The sequence below is a fragment of the Ovis aries genome, chromosome 17 (genome assembly GCF_016772045.2).
Source record: "Ovis aries strain OAR_USU_Benz2616 breed Rambouillet chromosome 17, ARS-UI_Ramb_v3.0, whole genome shotgun sequence".
NCBI lineage: Eukaryota > Metazoa > Chordata > Mammalia > Artiodactyla > Bovidae > Ovis > Ovis aries.
In genome coordinates this window covers 14,216,528-14,238,612 of record NC_056070.1, presented here as the reverse complement: position 1 = coordinate 14,238,612, position 22,085 = coordinate 14,216,528, and the positions used below count along the sequence as shown (strand labels likewise).

The window sequence follows — 22,085 nt, the reverse complement described above, 5'->3', positions numbered from 1 at the left end:
ATTCCCACATACAGTGCATGAGAGTTCACTATTCTCCACATCTATACATGAACATTTTTTTAGAGACATTGCTCAACATTTTTTATGAAAATTTTTGCTGGTATAGAAAAGTGATTCAGCTATATACATATACAGAATATTTAAAATAGCATATATATACTTTTTAAAATATATATTTTTTCATTGTGGTTTATCACAGGATACTGAATACAGTTCTCTCATCTATACAGAAAGACCTTGTTGTTTATCTAGTCCATATGTAATAGCTAACCCAACCTCCCAGTCCATTTCTCTTCCAACCCCTTTCCTCTTGGAAACCACGAATCTGTTCTCTATGTCCTTGAGTCATTCCTGTTTCGTACATAGAATCGTTTGCCTCCTATTTTAGAGTTCACATATAAGTGACATCTTACAGGATTTGTTTTTCTCTTTCTGACTTATTTCGCTTAGTATGATAATCTCTAGGTCCATCTATGTTCTACAGATGGCATTATTTCATTGAACTCTTTTAAACTAGGATTTGAATGCTGTAAAATTTGTGGAGTTGATGCGAGATTATATACATACCTTCTGCTAACATTACAGCAAGTAGATATACATCTTAATATGAAAAAATAATTTTTAGGACTGCATTCCTGCTCAGTTGTGTCCAACTCTTGTGACCCCATGGGCTGTAGCCTGCCAGGCTCCTCAGTCCATGGATTTCCCAGGCAAGAATGCTGGAGTGGGTTGCCTTTTCCTATTCCAGTGGATCTTCCTGACTTAGGGATTGAACCCAAGTATCCTGCATTGGCAGGTAGATTCTTTTCCACTGAGCACCTGGAAAGCCCAGTTTTTAAGACTACAATACATTAAAAATGTAGGATCATATTCTTCCTAAGGTGTATAGACTAAATTATCTTATTGATAAATTAGGAAATGGAAATATTTCTATTTTGCCCCTTTTCAAACCATTTATTTTTCAAGGACTATTTTTGCTATGTCACCACACATTTCAATCACACTTCAAAAAATGTTTCATGAGATACAGATAATGGTATCCCAAAATGGCTCTGATGTTCAGTTTTGAAACAGAGCTCTAGATCTAACTTAGAGATATTTAGCAGGAACATACAAACATTGGTGGCAATCCACTTTTAAACCAGCAGCCATAATTCTTAAGCAACAACAGGAGGAAAGAAACTGTTGAATATTGGCACCCGTTTTTTTCTGAACTTGTTTATTTATGCACCTGTACTTCTGCTTAGCTCAGAGTAAACATGCTCTGTCTTCTACCTTTCTGCTTGAAAGTGATTTGTGTACACATTTTTGCATGGAAACGGAGTAAACAGACTTGTTAATTTTCATGGCAGTGGAACAGTCTATTTTGTTAATGTACTAACAAGAAAATTATGACTGACATATAGACAGTACCGAGTTGTTAGACATTTGAACTTTTTCATTATTAGCTTCTGCCATGAATGCACAAAATAAATGACAAAAGAATGAATTCCAAATTGCCCTTTTGTGTTTTTATTAGTGCACATTCTTCAAAATGAAAATGCAAGCCAAAATATATGAGCAAATTTTTAAATTTGGGGATACATTTTTCTACTGTTTCCGAGTCAATTTACAGAGTAATTCTGACAATGTGTAAGTGTTCTTTTCATTATGCCTTATCTGTTTTTTGCCAACAAGTCATTCTGCTACATTAATAATTCTATCAGTATAATGACTGGGTCTTCCCTTATGGTTCAGATGGTAAAGAATCTGCCTGCAATGTAAGAGATCTGGGTTCGATCCTTGGGTCAGGAGAATCCCCTGGAGAAGGGATGGCAACCCACTCCAGTACTCTTGCCTGGATAATCCCATGGATAGCGGAGCCTACCAGGCTACAGTGCATGGGGTCGCAAAGAGTTGGACATGACTGAGAGACTAACACACACACACGTAATGATTATATTGAATGAATATGATTCACAAAATAAAATTAAAAATAACTTTATATCTCCTGTGTCATTTAAAATTTAATCTACGGAACTGGTCTTCCACTGTTCCTCTGTCAAAATCTGGGTAGACTCCATTACTGTCTGATCACTATTAAGTAATACCAATCATGCTCCAGTTAGTTATTAAAATATCTATACTATATTACTCAGCAATACCAGATATATATCTGAAAAAAACAAAAACACTAACTTGAAAAGATACTATGACCTCAGTGTTCATAGCAACATGATTTACAATCACCAAGATACAGAACTAACCTAAGTGTTCATCAATGGATAAAGAAGATATGATATATATATATGTATATACATATGTTCAGTTATATATGTTCATACATATGTTATTAGCATATATAAATGCATATATAAAGCATTCTATATTAACTTATAACACATAACACATGCTATATATGTATACATATGTAGCATATGTAGCACATGTAACATGTATCATACATGTTAATAGCTCACACATGTTATTAACATAGGTATATAATATGCTATGTGTGTATATTAACACACGTATGTTATATAACCTGGAGAAGGAAATGGCAGCCCACTCCAGTGTTCTTGCCTGAAAAATTCCATGGACGGAGGAGCCTATAGTAGTAGGCTATAGTCTATGGGCTCACAAAGAGTTGACATATAGCACACGTGTAAATACATATATGCATCAATATATGTTCAGAATATATATACATATATTCATATGTATATACATATATACATATATATACATACATACACACACACTGAACACTATTCAGCCATAAAAAAGAATGGAATCTTGCCATTTGCAGCAACATGAATAGACTTGGAGGGCACTGTGCTAAGTCAAATAAGTCAGACAAAGACAAATATTGTATGGTATCAGCTATATATGGAATGTAAAAACTACAGCAAACTAGTGAATACAGCGAAAAAGAAGCAGATTCACAGATAGAGAGAGCACACTAACAAACTAATGGTTATCACTGGGGGGAAAGGGCAATATAGTGGTGAGGGAGTGGGAGATACTATTGGGTGTAAGATAAGCTACAAGGACATATTGTACACATGAGGAATAAAGCCAATATTTTATAATAACTGTAAATGGACTGTACAACAACTAAAAATTTTTTTATTTTTAGTTGATTTTGATTACCAATGCAGTAATAAAACTTGCCATTCTGATTTTGAATTGATGCTTTTACTCCTTCCACTTCCCCAGCATTAGGAAAGAGATAATCATCTTCCTTCTCCCATCCTACCTGGAGCTTTCACTCCTCTTCCTGCATCTTGATATGTGAAATTTCTGATCCCTCCCCCTTGCACTGGAGCATAGTAAGGGAAAGACAGGTAAGAGAATGGGAAAGTTTTGACTACACCGATATCTTCACAGTGGCCCAGCGTTCTACTCTCAGCAGAGATTTTTCGTTTGAATCTTTCTTTTGTAGGTGCTTTTGCAGGTCATGCAACTTTCCCATCACTGGGGACCTCTCACTTCCCATTCTCTTGGCATTTCTAAATCCATCTCTACCTCAGTTGGTTGCTTTCATCTTGTTAAGTCCTTAGTTGTCTGGATGTACTTCTATTTTCTGTTAAAACCTGTTTCTTCCTCTAGGAAGCCATCTCTGCTATACCCAACAGCACCCTTCCCCCATCTATCCCATATAACGCCCACAGGAAAGCCTTTTCTCATTGCCCCCCCCCCCCACCCCAACTCCAGAAATGCTGTCACACCCGCATTGCTACCCTTCCTGGCTGCACTGTCAGGCAGCACTAGAGCATCTGCTGTTTAGATTTCTCAAGTGAGAATCAGACTTCTATAACGTTCAGAGGACACAAGCACCCCCTTGGTGCTGGCCACCCTATAGACTTCATTTTGAATAAATCTCAAGACATTTTGCAAGGTAGCTATTCTCATCTTCACATTGCAGACCAGGAAACAGAAAATATGTGAATAAATAAGCAAAGATTTAAACTCTGGCATCAAGATCGATTCTCTTTCCACATCATGCTGTGTGAAATCTTTATGATATTACTATGCATAATGTTATTTTAGATATTAAGAAAACTGTCATGAAATAAGAAACAAGTTTTGGGAAGCCATGGAGGAATTATGAAATGAATGAAAGTCCCATCTTTCAATGACACCCAGTTATGGAGGGAGAGAAGTGAAGTTGCTCAGTTGTGTCTGACTCTTTGTGACCCCATGGACTGTAGCCTGCCAGGCTCCTCTGTCCATGGGATTTCCCAGGCAAGAATACTGGAATGGGTTGCCATTTCCTTCTCCAGGGAATTTTCCCAACTCAGGGATTGAACCTGGGTCTCCTGCATAGCAGGCAGACTCCTTACTGGCTGAGCCATGAAGGAAGTTCATTAAGGAGGGGATGGAATTCAAATCATAGGACAAGCAACACATGAGGATTTAGATGCCTTGTTTACAGCTAGCAGCGTAAAGTCCTTTTTCAGTTTCCAGTGGACATATTCCAGCTAAATAGAGCTAAGGGCACAAACACATTAGCACTGGGTTAACATAACAAGAAGTCTATACGTAATACTGGGTAGAATTTTGTATTAATTTTTGCCTAAGTGCTCTTAGGATTTGCTTGTGTGAAATTTGCAGCATTTGATAAGACACATGCTTAGAATAAATCAGAAGATTCTTCCTCGGTTACTATTATGGGCACACTACAATACCCCTTTCACCACGTCATTCCTAGCCTCTCCATGTTCTGCCTTCCAGCATCTTGCCCGTTCTCCATTCATTTTCTGTCCACTGTAGACCCTTTGTTCACACCTATACAAGCAAACACCCAGGCCTGAAGGATAACGTTTTCTAATGAGCTTCACTCACACCCCATGGCTCTAGTTCCAAAGTTTAAGAAGTTCCAAGTTCACCATTTATAGGGTAATGTTAGCTTTGTAGGTAAGATTTCTTTACTATAATCTTATGATGACAATTATAAAAATATGAGAAGTCAAGGTCGTTTCTTCCCACAAACATTAAATTTAAATATGAAAAACTCATCAATAGAAGTACAGAGAAATGGAGGAAAAGTTCAAGGTTACAGTAATTCCTGTTTTAATTTTTCTCTGGACTCTTGCTCTGGTATAGATGGCAGGGCCATCTGATGTCTTATTGTCTCTGACTTGTAAATCGCTTTAGAGACAAGGTTAGTTGCGTGTTCTCTCTTGGTTCAACATTTTGTTTTTATTGAAAAGAATACAATTAAAGTTGTCTTGATGCTTGGGCCATTCACTTGATTAATTTAACACAATAATATTGTCATAACTACTTTCACAATACATATACCAACAGAAATACATTGTTCTTATTCTTTATTTTTCTATAATCAATTTGGTACAACCAACACTCTCTGAACATGCAAGTAGATTAAGAATTAGATTTTTTAACATATAAAAAAGTACATCTAAGCTGCCAAGCTCAAATATGTACATAATACTATTTACTTAATTATCATGCAATAATGAAAAGCCATATGGATGTTTAAATGGAATATCACAGGAATACACAATGGTTTTACATCGCTTTTCAAGTTTTACTACAAATGAGAGATAACTGTACAGTCACAAAACCTTAGTCTCCAGGATTCAGAAATTTCTTTTAAGTTATTTAAACCAATTTCCAAAACTTTATTACAAATAGAAACTAGGACTGGACAGATTAAAGCATTTCATGGAGAATACAGGGTAACCTTTTTACATATTCAACTACATGTCAAATCTGCATATGTTATTGCATGTCCAGAGTTATTCAGAAGTTTCTTTTTGTAAACAAAGTCATTAAGTCCTTTTCTCAGGATACTCTGCCCACTGACATAATTAAATATTCCAGTGGAACACAGTTCATGTCTGTGCCCTGAATGAGTTAGCACTTTAGACTTTCAGACAAGTTATCGTAAATGAGTCATTTATACATGTGTAGTATCCCACTTCTTTTAATAGGAAAAAACTTTTGTGTTGATTTATGCATCAAAGGATGAATGTGTATGTCAATCTATATATTTATATCTATTCCATATCTTTATCTATGTATATGTACATATGTGTATGTATGTGTGTATGTATGAAAGGCATTTCCAAGCACAAGATTGATTAGTGTGATTAAAACATTATCTTTAATGTAACACATACCTTGCCTGTTCAGCAATGAAGGAAATAATAGCTTTTTGCTCTCTTTTTAATTTATTCAAAATAACGAAAATAGACTCATAAGTTTAGAATGAGAAGAAAACTTAGATTTTATCTAGATGTTACAAACCTGTTCATTTAAAAGCATAATCATTAAAATGCCAAAGAATAGAATGTCAGTCTTAAGGAACTGTGGACAAAGCCAACTAAAGTTTTGAATAAGAATGCTAAGTCATTTAATTATAAAAATTATGTTAACATACCAAAGCAAGCATGAAAGAAAACATTTCACTGGACTCATTATGATGAAATTTTTATCCTGAAATCGTACAGCTTGGGAAGGTACACAGCATATTTTTTTTTGACAAGTTCATTTTTCACTTGACCAAAATGTACATGTGTATTTTTCACATGATTGAAGTCTTGTCTTCGAGTTCTTCCAAAACTTGATTTGGTGAACCGACTCTCATTGATTACGGTGCTGAATCTTCTAGGAAAAAAAAAACAAAAAAGTGGTGTAAAACACAATTATATTTAAATGCAACAGGAAATCAATTCATAAAATAAATTTCAGGATTCTATATTCTTACCGAGTTGTCCTTGAGTACAAGTGTTAGGAAATGAAAGGTATTTCCTTTCAGATTAGCTCTATTAGAGTTTTGTGTAGTAAAAAAGAATTTCTTAGAAAATTTATCCCAAAAGCCTTACAACTTAAGGAACAAACATAACTGCTCTTTTCCTAACTTCTGCAGAGATGAGAAACTAACAGGGAACTTGTGAAGGGGTGGAATAGAGTGGGAAAGCAGTAAATGATAAGTGAGTGGAATTACACATATGTTTGAATTTAAGACAAGCTTCCTAGTTTGTAATCTCTTTCAGAAGTAACTGTTTTTCTCTTAGACATAAGCATGGCAAGGCTGTACAGAAACTCACTGCTAAATTCCTGTTTGATACTAGCATATGAAAGAAGGGCTGGCCTCCCCCACCAAGTGTGATGTCCCACTTTCCTTAGCTAGTAGGTTGGATTTGTGTTACTTCCAGAAACTGTGTGAAACAGATGGGCTGAACCTTTGCTGTTATGGAAGCAGAGCATTTCCCATAGTCTCCTCCGATTGGGGAATTACAGGAACGGTGCAACCCCAAATTCTGCCGTGGCAAATGGACTGGACTGGTAGAAGTCACATGTGGCCATCACTGTGGGCAGCTAACTCAGACTCACTTATTCTCATTTCCCACCAACCATTAATCCTGTGCAAGTTCAAGGAGGTAAAAGCAATTTGTTCTTTATACCCCAACATCTCTTGTTTTTGTTGAGATGGCATGATCACTCCCATCTCTTTGACTTGTGAGTTGCTTTAGAGCAGTATTCTACAAAAATAGGGCTAACCCACTTTCTGGAATCTTGTGTGTCTTCCCAAATTTCCTATGAAGTGGGGTCTGATTTTGTTAACCCATTTTGTTAGAGCAGGCAGATAGCTAGAAATGAGCAGACAAAGGGAGGACAGGCCAAATGGCAGGAAACCCCACATCTTATAAACTAAGTGGGTCCTTGGGCAGACAGAAAACAGGAAACCTCTGGACTGATAAGAACCCAGACATTTTGGGGTAACAAGTGCCCTGGAGGCAGACAAAGAAAGGTAGGGAAAGGCAGAATCTCCAGTGTCCCCAATGTAACCTTTTGCTCATTATGTTCTCATTACAATAAAATTAGCCTTGCAGAAGAAGTTTCCATCATGTACTGATGCTGTGACACTTCTAATCAAGACTGAATAAAGACAAAGATCCCTCCTCTCCTTAGAAAGGTGGAGTTGGAAAAAAAAAAAAAAAGAAAGAAAGGTGGAGTTGGGGTGAAAATCAGGAAATATCACTCCAAACCTCTCCCCTCCCAATGAACATTCTGTCCACTCATTTTTACAATCCATATAACCAGCTTGCTAAAGGAATTCAGAGAAGCTACCCACCTGAATGTACTCACGCTCCCCCTGAGAACATCCTATTATTTATTAATAAACCCTTTATTTTCTTGACTTATGTGTCTCGTCTCCTAATTCTTTCTGCCAAGAATCTACTCTCTGGTAACAATTTCACTAACTTACTAAGACATATTTAATAACTTTATTTGCACAAATAAGGAAAGGTGAATTGAACCTAAAATATGATTCATCTCACTTTCTACTGCCTTTATATATATTTGAGACATAAATGAAGAACTGAGGCATTAATCCTGCTAATGTGGAAATGCACACAGTTCCTTGACTACGCCATATTCTGTCTTCTTTTATGCTTTTGCTCAAGCTGGACTTTTGTCTAGAACTGACTTTCCCCTAGAAACGTCTATCCACCCTTTAAGGCTGACCTCTGGTGATTTCATCTGCAGAAGCCTTTGCTATTAATACCTGCCCCAGACTTTTTAGATGCTAATGCTTCTGCTACCTTAAACCTGTTCCCTACAATGACCACAGTCTGTTTCTAATAGATGCTCAGCTTCCAGAGGACAGACTCCTATTGGTATATCTAATAAGTGTGTAGGTGCCCAAACCACAGTAAGCATTTGGAAAATGTCCATTACACTTAAACTTACAAGGATATTTCAATGAACTTTGATGGATTAAATTGTCCCAAATTTTTGTGAGCTATTGCACAGAAAGGCTCAAGATTATATGAAAAAAAAAAGCAGACAAAACATTAAACATTAAAATGGTCACCAAAATAAATCGATAGTTAAAAGCATAATTTAGATAACTAAACATTAGGTCTTGACTAGTAATTGCTCCATTTTAAAAACATTTTCAAACATTTTTTTGGAAACAATGAAGAATGTAGGTAAAAGAAATAACACATATTTGTCCGAGCTGCAAATCCTGTAATGAAGTAACCTTAGTTTAAGAAAGTGAATCTGCTACAGGACTCAAAACATTTGCTGTTTTATGTATCTGCACATTGAGTCTTATTAATCCTGGTAGCTGAGAATGACATGTACACTATTCACCCTTCCAAGCATGAAACTCCCAGGACTAAACAATTATATACTGATCAACTTTAATCTTAAGAACCTACAAGATAATGTGATGAAGCTAGTTCTGCATATAGCTTATATGGCTGGGGTAGAGAGTTGAAAAGTCTCTGTTTTTTATGTCCCCAAAGTCTAAAAAACCTAGCAAGTCCTTTGAAGATAGGTGCTAGGTCTAGGGTTAAATATTGGAATCTGGAAATTTATAGCCTCTAAAATCTGTCATGATTTTTTATAATTATGAGAAAAACTTTAATTTTGTAGAAAGCAGAATCAGTTCCCTTTTGCTCGAGCATTTAAAGCCCATTCTACAGAGACTTGTGTTTGGTGATTATCTCCCCAAACAGATGTCATTTGGGTTCACACCTCAGGCAAAGTTTAATGTTAATAGAACCATCTACTTAATTAGTGAAATTATATAACAGGCCATAATTTAAAAAATTGTAGAGGCAGCAACTACTACTCAGCTCTTGTGAATTGCTCTCATGCTGGTAATGGATGCTCCAGTCTTGTTAGAGTTTACTTTTTTTTTTCCCTGCAAGAAAGTACTAATATCTGGATACTTTCAAATATAAAAATCAGGGGGAGGGAAAGATGGCGGAGGAATAGGACGGGAAGATCACTTTCTCCCTCACAAATTCCTCAAAAGAACATTTCAACGCTAAGCAAACTCCACAAAACAACTTCTGTAGGCTGGCAGAGGACATCAGGCAACCAGAAAAGCAGACCATTGTCTTCAAAAACAGGTAGGAAAAAATATAAAAGATGAAAAAGGAGACAAAGGAGGTGGGGAGGGAGCTCCCTCCCGGGAAGGGAAGCCCGTCCCGGGAAGGGAATTTGAAGAAGAGAGGTTTCCAAACACCAGGAAACACTCTCCCTGCCGAGTCTGTGGCGAGCCTTGGAAACACAGAGGGCAACATAACAGGAAGGAAAAATAGATAAATAATTAAAACCAAGAGATTACAAGCCCACCAGTAAGTAACTCCCCCAGCGGAAAAGCAGCACAGACGCCTGCATCTGCCATTGGGAAGTGGGGGCAGGGCAGGGACGCGCGGGAGGCGCGGGCTGCAGAGCTTTGCAAGAATCTGGCAGGAACGCCCCACGCGCAACCAGAACAATCTAACTTGGGCTAGCTAACCAGACTGTGGGATAGCTACCGCACGAAAAGCTCGAACATAAGACACCGCCACGACCGAGCACAGAACAAAGGACTGAACGGAAAAAGCCGGCTGCAGACCATTCCCCGCCGGGGACAGGCAGCCAGAGCCGTAAGGACTGGAAAGGGGCAATTGCAGACCCGGAGAGACTTTACGTACCTAACTGTAAGCAGGCTCCTTTGCTAAGACTTCTGGGGGTGCTGGACAGTCACAGTCTGCCTCACGGGGTGCGCCAGTGGTCCACCCAGAGAGCTGAGCAGCAGCGGCAGAAAAGGTGACAAGCCGCGGCGATCGCGCTCGCCAAACTCCTGAGCTACTCGGACCTGGGAAGGGCACAAAGCGCAATCCCAGCCACATTTGTGCCTCTGAGGGCTGCCTGAGCGCCGAACCTGAGCGGCTTGGACCGGGGAAGTGCACGCAGCCTAGGGCCGGCCCCAGACGGTTCCCAGCTGAGCATCGTAGAGCTGGAGCGGTTTGTGCGCCGCGAGAAAGGACAGGTCAAGCGGGGCAGAGATACTGTGTACACACGACAGTGCTATTTGTTTGCAGCATCCCCCCTCCCCACAGCGCGACTGAACTAGTGAGCCTAAAAAACCAGCAAACAGAAGAAGTTAAACAGAGGGAACCACCTTAGAAGTGAGCCCACACGGCCCATAACATCAGAGAAGAGCCAGATATATTTTTAATATTTTTAAAATCATTCCTTTTTTTTTTTTGCTTTTGCTTTTTTTCCTTTTTTTTCCTAGCTTTTTTTAAAATTGTTAAGTCTTCTTTTTCTCCTCTAATTTTTATTTCTATAACCTAGTATTACTATTTTTAAAAAAAAGACTTTTTTTTTTTTTTTAAGGCAAACACCATATATACTCTTTGGATGGTTGTTGGTGTTTTGTTTTGTTTTTGTTTGTTTGTTTGTTTGTTTTTTAATAATTCTTTTTTTCTTTCTTCCTTTTTCCTGCTGCTTTTCTTTAATATTGTATTTTGAAAATCCAACCTCTACTCCAGATTTTTAATCTTTGCTCTTAGGTTTTTGTTGTCAATTTTGTACATTTAAAAACCCAAACTTCATTACCCAAGTTTACCTGAGAGCGAGATTACTGGCTTGACCACTCTCTCCTCCTCTGGACTCTCCTTTTTCTCCACCAGGTGGCCTCTGTCTCTTTTCTCCCCCATCTCTTCTCTATCCAACTCTGTGAATCTCTGTGTGTTCCAGACGGTGGAGAACACCTAAGGAACTGGTTACTGGCAGGATTTGTCTCTCTCCTACTCATTCCTCTCTCTTATCCTCCTGGCCACCTCTGTCTACTTCCTCCCTCTCCTCTTCCCCGTATAACTCTGTAAATACCTCTGAGCGGTCCAGACTATAGAGCGCACATAAGGAAGTGACTACTGGCTAGCTTGCTCTCTCCTCTCTTGATCTCACCGCATCTCATTCCAGTTACCTCTAACTACCCCCTCCATCTTCTCTTCTCCTTGTAACTCAGTGAACCTCTCTGAGTGTCCCTCAATGTGGAGAAACTTTTCATCTTTAACCTAGATGTTTTATCATCGGTGCTGTATAGATGGAGAAGTCTAGAGGCTACTGTAAAAATAAAACTGAAAACCAGAAGCAGGAAGCTTAAATCCAAAGCCTGAAAACATTAGAGAACTCTTGAATTCAGGGAACATTAAGCAATAGGAGCTCATCAAATGCCTTCATACCTACACCGAAACCAAGCTCCACCCAAGGGCCAACAAGTTCCAAAACAAGACATACCACGCAAATTCTCCAGCAACACAGGAACACTCCCCTGAGCCTCAATATACAGGCAGCTCAAAATTATCCCAAAACCTTTGATGTCTCATAACCCATTACGGGTCACTCCACTGCACTCCAGAGAGAAGAAACCCAGCTCCACCCACCAAAACTCCAACACAAGCCTCCCTAACCAGGAAACCTTGACAAGCCACTGATAGAACCCCACCCAAAGTGAGGAAGCTCCATAATAAAGAGAACTCACAAATTACCAGAATATAAAAAGGCCACCCCAAACGCAGCAATATAACCAAGATGAAGAGACAGAGGAATACTCAGCAGGTAAAGGAACAAGAGAGTTGCCCACCAAACCAAACAAAAGAGGAAGAAGTAGGGAATCTACCGGAGAAGGAATTCCGAATATTGATAGTGAAAATGATCCAAAATCTTGAAATCAAAATGGAAACACAGATAAATAGCCTAGAGACAAGGATTGAGAAGATGCAAGAAAGGTTTAACAAGGACCTAGAAGAAATAAAAAAGTCAAAATATAATGAATAATGCAATAAATGAGATCAGAAACACTCTGGAGGCAACAAATAGTAGAATAACGGAGACAGAAGATAGGATTAGTGAAATAGAAGATAGAATGGTAGAAAGAAATGAATCAGAGAGGAAACAAGAAAAATGAATTAAAAGAAACGAGGACAATCTCAGAGACCTCCAGGACAATATGAAACGCTCCAACATTCGAATTATAGGAGTCCCAGAAGAAGCAGACAGAAAGAAAGATCATGAGAAAATCCTTGAGGAGATAATAGTTGAAAACTTCCCTAAAATGGGGAAGGAAATAATCACCCAAGTCCAAGAAACACAGAGAGTTCCAAATAGGATAAACCCAAGGCGAAACACCCCAAGACACATATTAATCAAATTAACAAAGATCAAACACAAAGAACAAATATTAAAAGCAGCAAGGGAAAAGCAACAAATAACACACAAGGGGATTCCCATAAGGATAACAGCTGATCTTTCAATAGAAACTCTTCAGGCCAGGAGGGAATGGCAAGACATACTTAAAGTGATGAAAGACAATAACCTACAGCCCAGATTACTGTACCCAGCAAGGATCTCATTCAAATACGAAGGAGAAATCAAAAGCTTTACAGACAAGCAAAAGCTGAGAGAATTCAGCACCACCAAACCAGCTCTCCAACAAATTCTAAAGGATATCCTCTAGACAGGAAACACGAAAGGGTGTATAAACCCAAAGCCAAAACAATAAAGTAAATGGCAACGGGATCATACTTATCAATAATTACCTTAAACGTAAATGGGTTGAACGCCCCAACCAAAACCAAATGGATACAAAAACAAGACCCCTCTATATGCTGCTTACAAGAGACCCACCTCAAAACAAGGGACACATACAGACTGAAAGTGAAGGGCTGGAAAAAGATATACCACGCAAATAGAGACCAAAAGAAAGCAGGAGTGGCAATACTCATATCTGATAAAATAGGCTTTAAAACAAAGGCTGTGAAAAGAGACAAAGAAGGCCACTACATAATGATCAAAGGAACAATCCAAGAAGAAGATATAACCATTATAAATATATATGCACCCAATATAGGAGCACCACAATATGTAAGACAAATGCTAACAAGTATGAAAGGGGAAATCAACAATAACACAATAATAGTGGGAGACTTTAATACCCCACTCACACCTATGGACAGATCAACTAAACAGAAAATTAACAAAGAAACGCAAACTTTAAATGATACATTAGATCAGTTAGACCTAATTGATATCTATAGGACATTTCACCCCAAAACAATGAATTTCACCTTTTTTTCAAGTGCTCATGGAACCTTCTCCAGGATAGATCACATCCTGGGCCATAAATCTAAACTTGATAAATTCAAAAAATTTGAAATCATTCCAAGCATCTTTTCTGACCATAATGCATTAAGATTAGATCTCAATTACAGGAGAAAAACTATTAAAAATTCCAACATATGGAGGTTGAACAACACACTTCTGAATAACCAACAAATCACAGAAGAAATCAAAAAAGAAATCAAAATACGCATAGAAACTAATGAAAATGAAAACAAAACAACCCAAAACCTGTGGGACACTATAAAAGCAGTGCTAAGAGGAAAGTTCATAGCAATACAGGCATACCTCAAGAAACAAGAAAAAAGCCAAATAAATAACCTAACTCTACAACTAAAGCAACTAGAAAAGGAAGAGTTGGAGAACCCCAGAGTGAGTAGAAGGAAAGAAATCTTAAAAATTAGGGCAGAAATAAATGCAAAAGAAACAAAAGAGACCATAGCAAAAATCAATAAAGCCAAAAGCTGGTTCTTTGAAAGGATAAATAAAATTGACAAACCATTAGCCAGACTCATCAAGAAGGAAAGAGAGAAAAATCAAATCAATAAAATTAGAAATGAAAATGGAGAGATCACAACAGACAACACAGAAATACAAAGGATCATAAGAGACTACTATCAGCAGTTGTATGCCAATAAAATGGACAACGTGGAAGAAATGGACAAATTCTTAGAAAAGTACAATTTTCCAAAACTGAGCCAGGAAGAAATAGAAAATCTTAACAGACCCATCATAAGCACGGAAATTGAAACTGTAATCAGAAATCTTCCAGCAAACAAAAGCCCAGGTCCAGACGGCTTCACAGCTGAATTCTACCAAAAATTTCGAGAAGAGCTAACACCTATCCTCCTCAAACTCTTCCAGAAATTGCAGAGGAAGGTAAACTGCCAAACTCATTCTATGAGGCCACCATCACCCTAATACCAAAACCGGACAAAGATGTCACAAAAAAAGAAAACTACAGGCCAATATCACTGATGAACATAGATGCAAAAATCCTCAACAAAATTCTAGCAATCAGAATCCAACAACACATTAAAAAGATCATACACCGTGACCAAGTGGGCTTTATCCCAGGGATGCAAGGATTCTTCAATATCCGCAAATCAATCAATGTAATTCACCACATTAACAAATTGAAAAATAAAAACCATATGATTATCTCAATAGATGCAGAGAAGGCCTTTGACAAAATTCAACATCCATTTATGATAAAAACTCTCCAGAAAGCAGGAATAGAAGGAACATACCTCAACATAATAAAAGCTATCTATGACAAACCCACAGCAAACATTATCCTCAATGGTGAAAAATTGAAAGCATTTCCCTAAAGTCAGGAATAAGACAAGGGTGTCCACTTTCACCGCTACTATTCAACATAGTTCTGGAAGTTTTGGCCACAGAAATCAGAGCAGAAAAAGAAATAAAAGGAATCCAAATTGGAAAAGAAGAAGTAAAACTCTCACTGTTTGCAGATGACATGATCCTCTACATGGAAAACCCTAAAGACTCCACCAGAAAATTACTAGAGCTCATCAATGAATATAGTAAAGTTGCAGGTTATAAAATCAACACACAGAAATCCCTTGCATTCCTATACACGAATAATGAGAAAGTAGAAAACGAAATTAAGGAAACAATTCCATTCACCATTGCAACGAAAAGAATAAAATACTTAGGAATATATCTACCTAAAGAAACTAAAGACCTATATATAGAAAACTATAAAACACTGATGAAAGAAATCAAAGAGGACACTAATAGGTGGAGAAATATACCATGTTCATGGATCGGAAGAATCAATATAGTGAAAATGAGTATACTACCCAAAGCAATTTACAAATTCAATGCAATCCCTATCAAGCTATCAGCCACATTTTTCACAGAACTAGAACAAATAATTTCAAGATTTGTATGGAAATACAAAAAACCTCGAATAGCCAAAGCAATCTTGAGAAAGAAGAATGGAACTGGAGGAATCAACTTGCCTGACTTCAGGCTCTACTACAAAGCCACAGTCATCAAGACAGTATGGTACTGGCACAAAGACAGACATATAGATCAATGGAACAAAATAGAAAGCCCAGAGATAAATCCACACACATATGGACACCTTATCTTTGACAAAGGAGGCAAGAATATACAATGGAGTAAAGACAATCTCTTTAACAAGTGGTGCTGGGAAAACTTTTACAACCACTTGTAAAAGAATGAAACTAGATCACTTCTAACACCGCACACAAAAATAAACTCAAAATGGACTAAAGATCTAAATGTAAGATCAGAAACTATAAAACTCCTAGAGGAGAACATAGGCAAAACACTCTCAGACATAAATCACAGCAGGATCCTCTATGATCCACCTCCCAGAATTCTGGAAATAAAAGCAAAAATAAACAAATGGGATCTAATTAAAATGAAAAGCTTCTGCACAACAAAGGAAAACTATAAGCAAGGTGAAAAGACAGCCTTCTGAATGGGAGAAAATAATAGCAAATGAAGCAACTGACAAACAACTAATCTCAAAAATATACAAGCAACTTATGCAGCTCAATTCCAGAAAAATAAACGACCCAATCAAAAAATGGGCCAAAGAACTAAATAGACATTTCTCCAAAGAAGACATACGGATGGCTAACAAACACATGAAAAGATGCTCAACATCACTCATTATTAGAGAAATGCAAATCAAAACCACAATGAGGTACCACTTCACCCCAGTCAGAATGGCTGCGATCCAAAAATCTGCAAGCAATAAATGCTGGAGAGGGTGTGGAGAAAAGGGAACCCTCCTACACTGTTGGTGGGAATGCAAACTAGTACAGCCACTATGGAGAACAGTGTGGAGATTCCTTAAAACATTGCAAATAGAACTGCCGTATGACCCAGCAATCCCACTGCTGGGCATACACACCGAGGAAACCAGAATTGAAAGAGACACATGTACCCCAATGTTCATCGCAGCACTGTTTATAATAGCCAGGACATGGAAACAACCTAGATGTCCATCAGCAGATGAATGGATAAGAAAGCTGTGGTACATATACACAATGGAGTATTACTCAGCCGTTAAAAAGAATTCATTTGAATCAGTTCTGATGAGATGGATGAAACTGGAGCCGATTATACAGAGTGAAGTAAGCCAGAAAGAAAAACACCAATACAGTACACTAACACATATATATGGAATTTAGGAAGATGGCAATGACGACCCTGTATGCAAGACAGGGAAAGAGACACAGATGTGTATAACGGACTTTTGGACTCAGAGGGAGAGGGAGAGGGTGGGATGATTTGGGAGAATGACATTCTAACATGTATACTATCATGTAAGAATTGAATCGCCAGTCTATGTCTGACGCAGGATGCAGCATGCTTGGGGCTGGTGCATGGGGATGACCCAGAGAGATGTTATGGGGAGGGAGGTGGGAGGGGGGTTCATGTTTGGGAACGCATGTAAGAATTAAGGATTTTAAAATTTAAAAAATAAAAAACTATTTATCTCACACTTTTTAAGGTTGTCTCTTTTTGGAAAACACTACTTAAGTCAATACTATCCTGGGTGAACAAGATACTCCTGCTATTTTTTCCATGTTTATGTATCCCCTTTCCACCTGACAGTGGAAATGATAAGGGAGCCTAGTGACTGGCCATTTGTGCAGAGGTCATTGAGTGTGGAGCCTGCAATACTTATAACAGCTACGAGGCATTGGGTGCTTACTCTGGCCAAGAACTGCTCTAGGCACTCTACTACTTATGGTAGTTCATTCAATCCTCATGAAACTCTGTGAGGTGAACACTATCATTATGCCCATGTTGAATTATCAGCCCACTCACTGGTATTATCTCCATGAGAATAGCTGGCTTAGGGTTACACAGCTGATAAGTAGTGGAATATGGATTTAAACCAAGGTCTGGCTCCAGATTTGGGGCTATTGAACTAGCCCCTTACAGGTTCTCCTATCCTCAACTTTGCAGTTTGGAAAATAAAAAGTACACAAAAGAACTTGGATTTTGCTTTACGTGCAGTATTTGTTTTACTTTTTCTAAAAAAGATAATTTATACCTAAGAGAAAATTTCATTATATTGAAGAGTATAAAAGTAAATCATTAATTTATATTCCTTCCAAAAAGGCAAAAGGCAATAAAAATAGCACCAACCTATTTCTTCTACTTGTTCAGAAGTTTTAGGAGCACTTGTTTGTTCTCGATATCTCTATGAATAAAAGGCAGAAGAATGTTAATGCCACAATTTTATAAACTTAGACACAGTAAGAAATATACCTCAGATTAAAAGCACATTTTTTTGGCTAAAGTTTGTTTTCTTTCAGTTAAAATTCACGTTGTAGAGTTCTTTTGTGGAAAAACCTGTTATTTCATAGATACCTACGAACTTTGGTTTAAAGTTTTATTTCTAAATAGTTTTTGTCATTTCCATAGGGGAACTATTACCCCAAATATTGATGCATCATAGTTCCCTGGTGTAATGAAAAGCTGAATTGATAACCATGACCCAATTCTACTGTATTTGTATGCAAGGTGTTCTTTGAATTTTTCCAACCAAGTATGTCGTTGTCTTTTTCAGATTTAGAGCATCAGCCAAGAGAGAAGACAACTAAATTTGTTGTCTGTGCCCAAAGACAAGGGGATGACTTTGTTCCCAACATTTAAACTGCAAACAAGAGGAGTTATCTTCCATTTAAGTCTTTACAAAATCTCTCATATTAGAGCAGATACTCTCACTTACTTTACTTCCATTAAGAAAATATTATTTAGAGAAGTTAAATTTACATGGAGTAATGCTAATCAATCATAGATTTGAATGATTAGCAAAGTCACCTAACAAAAACAGTTAAAAAAGAAAAGGGCAAGGGAACTTTATGTAGATTTACTATCAATCTTGTTGTTATAGCCCTGACATTGCAGTTTTGTGAGCTCTCTAAAACAAGCATTTTATAAAGAATATATACATATATAGAATGGCTGTGGTATGGAGATCACAAAGGAAGATAAAAATAGAGGGTGAATGAGAACTTCTTTGTATGACCACTCTTTTGTGACTAGGTACTTAATGACCTATGATTATAATTCCAAATTACTAGCATTATAATCACACACACAAATATTGCGTCTGAACTACCTTAAACAGGAGGTTATAGCAAAGGTGATATGCTTTGGAATGCTGTCATACAGACTCAAAAGTATCTTTAGTGATGAAAAACATCATTCATGGCTGAAAATTCATAGGTGGAATTTGAAAAATCTGTCCCAGGAAATAGAATAAAAAAGCAAATATTTTCAGCATTAGTAAATATATCATGTTATTTTAAAGATTTTTCATACGCAAATTAAACTAGATCCTATAATTAGACCTTTGACTATTTCATCCACATCCATCAAAATGTATTAAACCAAATTAGAAGCCTTGGAGGATGTTTCATCGGAAAACAGGTAGATTGGTATTTGCGGATTCTTTATAGGCAAATGCAAATAAAAAATTCTGCTAGAGTAACTCAGTGACTTATCTGTGTCCAGTTGAAAAGATGGAGTTTCATGCAGTTTTGTTTTTCTTTTGAGTTTAGTTGAAGCTGTAGAGTTAAACCCTCCTGGAGTTATTTACACCAGCACCTAAAATTAAAAACTGAGTCCTCACCCTTCTCAGGAGGGAAATAAGGCTGGCACATCCGACGATAATTCCAATGATAGCAGCAATCACCGCAAAAATTATGACTACCGTTACTATAGGAGAAAAACAGAGGAACAAATTATAAAAGTGTGAAGTAAATGACCACACAGCATTTGTAAAATAAAGCAGGTAAAATCAGGGTAATATCACTTTGTCTTTTTATGGGTGAAAGTGATGGGAAGGTAGCTTCCCAACAGTGCTGGGAAGGCAGCTCCCAAATGGTAGCACAGGGTCTAAAATGCACCTGGACTAAGACAGGAAGGATCTGTATTTATCCTGGATGTGCCCACAGTACGTTAGAGAGCTGAAGACATATAACGTAAAATAAAAATGATGATCAGATTATATACTGCTGTTTCTAAAATGTTTAAGGAAATTGGAAATGCCTATTTTGATTCTGAAAAGAGCATATTTTATTTCCTTTTACAATTTGTGTGACTGAAATCAGTAACACTCTTGTGTTTAAAATTAGCTAGTGGTTCCCAGTGGGGAGAGGGAAGAGAGAAAGGCAGTATGGGGGTAGGAGAAGAAGAGGTACAAGCTGTCATGTGTGAAATGAGCTGCAAGGATATATTACTGTACAGGGCTTCCCTGCTGGCTCAGACAGTAAAGAATCTGCCTCTAGTGCGGGAGACCTGGGTTTGATCTCTGAGTTGGGAAGATCGCCTGTAGAAGGGAATGGCAACCCACTGCAGTATTCTGGCCTGGAGAATCCCATGGACAGAGGAACCTGGCGGGCTACAGTGCATGGTGTCACAAAGAGTCAGACACCACTGAACAACTAAGTACAAAACATATAGTGTACAGCACACAGGGAATATGGCCGTATTTTATAACAACTATAAATGGAGTATAACTTTTAAAAGTTGTGAATCATTATATTCTACACCTAGAGCAAATAATAACTATAATTAAAAAATTTTAAAGCAACATCAGAAAGAAAAACTTAAAAAATAAAATTGATGCTTCTAGTTCCAAGGCATTTAAAACTCGCAAGACAAATGTTAAATGGAATGATCATCATTCTTTGTCAAATATTAACATACCTGACTGTGACAAACTATGTTCCAGTACTGGGATTGGTCCTAAAACGACAATATTTGAAAATAAGGTCAGAAAACATATGGCATATTTAAAAAATACCCCTTTGGAATTAGACTGTCTAGTGGATTTTTGTTATTCCTTAACTGTGTTTAAAGAACTACATAGTTCAACTTTCAACAGCGAGCAAGTGAAATATATGAGGTAATGTGCCAGTCTTAACATTAATAATCCCAATATCTATTTTCAGCTGCCCAACAAGTTTCCATTCATCATGAATTAGTAAACTCCCTCATGCACTAAAGGGAAGGATATGAGAAACTATTGGAAGAACCATTTATGGACTTCCACAAGAAGCAGTGCATTTTTGAAAAATGTAAAAATGGTGATCAGAAAGAGACATATTGAGCTGTAATCCCACATGAACATCAGTTCAATCCTCAAAAAGAGCTGGACATGACTGAATATAAATTATGTTGCTATCCATTTTCCACCATCAGAATCCAAACCCTTACTTTGTCCCAGCTGTGTTTTTGCCATCAGTCTCACTGGATTCCTTTCTGTAAACGTTCTTAGTATAGTTGCCTTAAATGGTATAGTCCTAACAGAAACCGAAGATATTAAGAAGAGGTGGTAAGAATACACAGAAGAACTATACAAAAAAGATTTTCATGACCCAGATAATCACGATGGTGTGATCACTCAACTAGAGCCAGACATATTGGAATTGAAGTCAAGTGGGCCTTAGGAAGCATCACTACAAATAAAGCTAGTGGAGGTGAAGGAATTCCAGTTGAGCTATTTCAAATCCTAAAAGAGGATGCTATGAAAGTGCTGCACTCAATATACCAGCAAATTTGGAGAACTCAGCAGCGGCCACAGGACTGGAAAAAGTCAGTTTTCATTCCAGTCCCAAAGAAAGGCATGCTAAAGAATGCTCAAACAACTGCACAATCAGAGGAGAGTGAAAAAGTTGGCTTAAAGTTCAACATTCAGAAAACGAAGATCATGGCATCCGGTCCCATCACTTCATGGCAAATAGATGGGGAAACAGAGGAAACAGTGTCAGACTTTATTTTTCTGGGCTCCAAAATCACTGCAGATGGTGGTTGCAGCCATGAAATTAAAAGACGCTTACTACTTGGAAGGAAAGTTAGACCAACCTAGACAGGATATTAAAAAGCAGAGACATTACTTTGCCAACAAAGGTCTGTCTAGTCAAGGCTATTGTTTTTCCAGTGGTCATGTATGGATATGAGAGCTCGACTATAAAGAGAGATGAGTGCTGAAGAATTGATGCTTCTGAACTGTGGTGTTGGAGAAGACTCTTGAGAGTCCCTTGGACTGCAAGACATCCAACCAGTCCATCCTAAGGGAAATCAGACCTGGGTTTTCATTGGAAGGACTGATGTTGAAGCTGAAACTCCAGTAT

The 22,085-nt window shown here is 37.7% G+C and overlaps 1 protein-coding gene across 13 annotated transcripts in view; it reads right to left on the bottom strand.

Moving 5' to 3' along the window:
• Window positions 1–5,165: 5,165 nt before the first annotated feature.
• Window positions 5,166–22,085, bottom strand: part of LOC121816918 (mucin-2-like) — a 131,246-nt gene continuing 114,326 nt past the window's right edge. For 10 of the 13 annotated variants that reach the window (XM_042234307.2, XM_042234311.2, XM_042234312.2 and 7 more), the window contains 4 exons: window positions 20,659–20,697; window positions 19,580–19,665; window positions 18,088–18,142; window positions 5,166–6,615 (listed from right to left, as the gene is read on the bottom strand). In XM_042234307.2, coding sequence (XP_042090241.1) covers window positions 6,599–6,615; window positions 18,088–18,142; window positions 19,580–19,665; window positions 20,659–20,697 — 197 coding nt within the window. In that variant the 3' untranslated portion in view covers window positions 5,166–6,598. The remainder of the gene's footprint in view (window positions 6,616–18,087; window positions 18,143–19,579; window positions 19,666–20,658; window positions 20,698–22,085) is intronic. The other 3 variants (XM_042234308.2, XM_060400986.1, XM_060400988.1) reach the window with 1 other exon arrangement.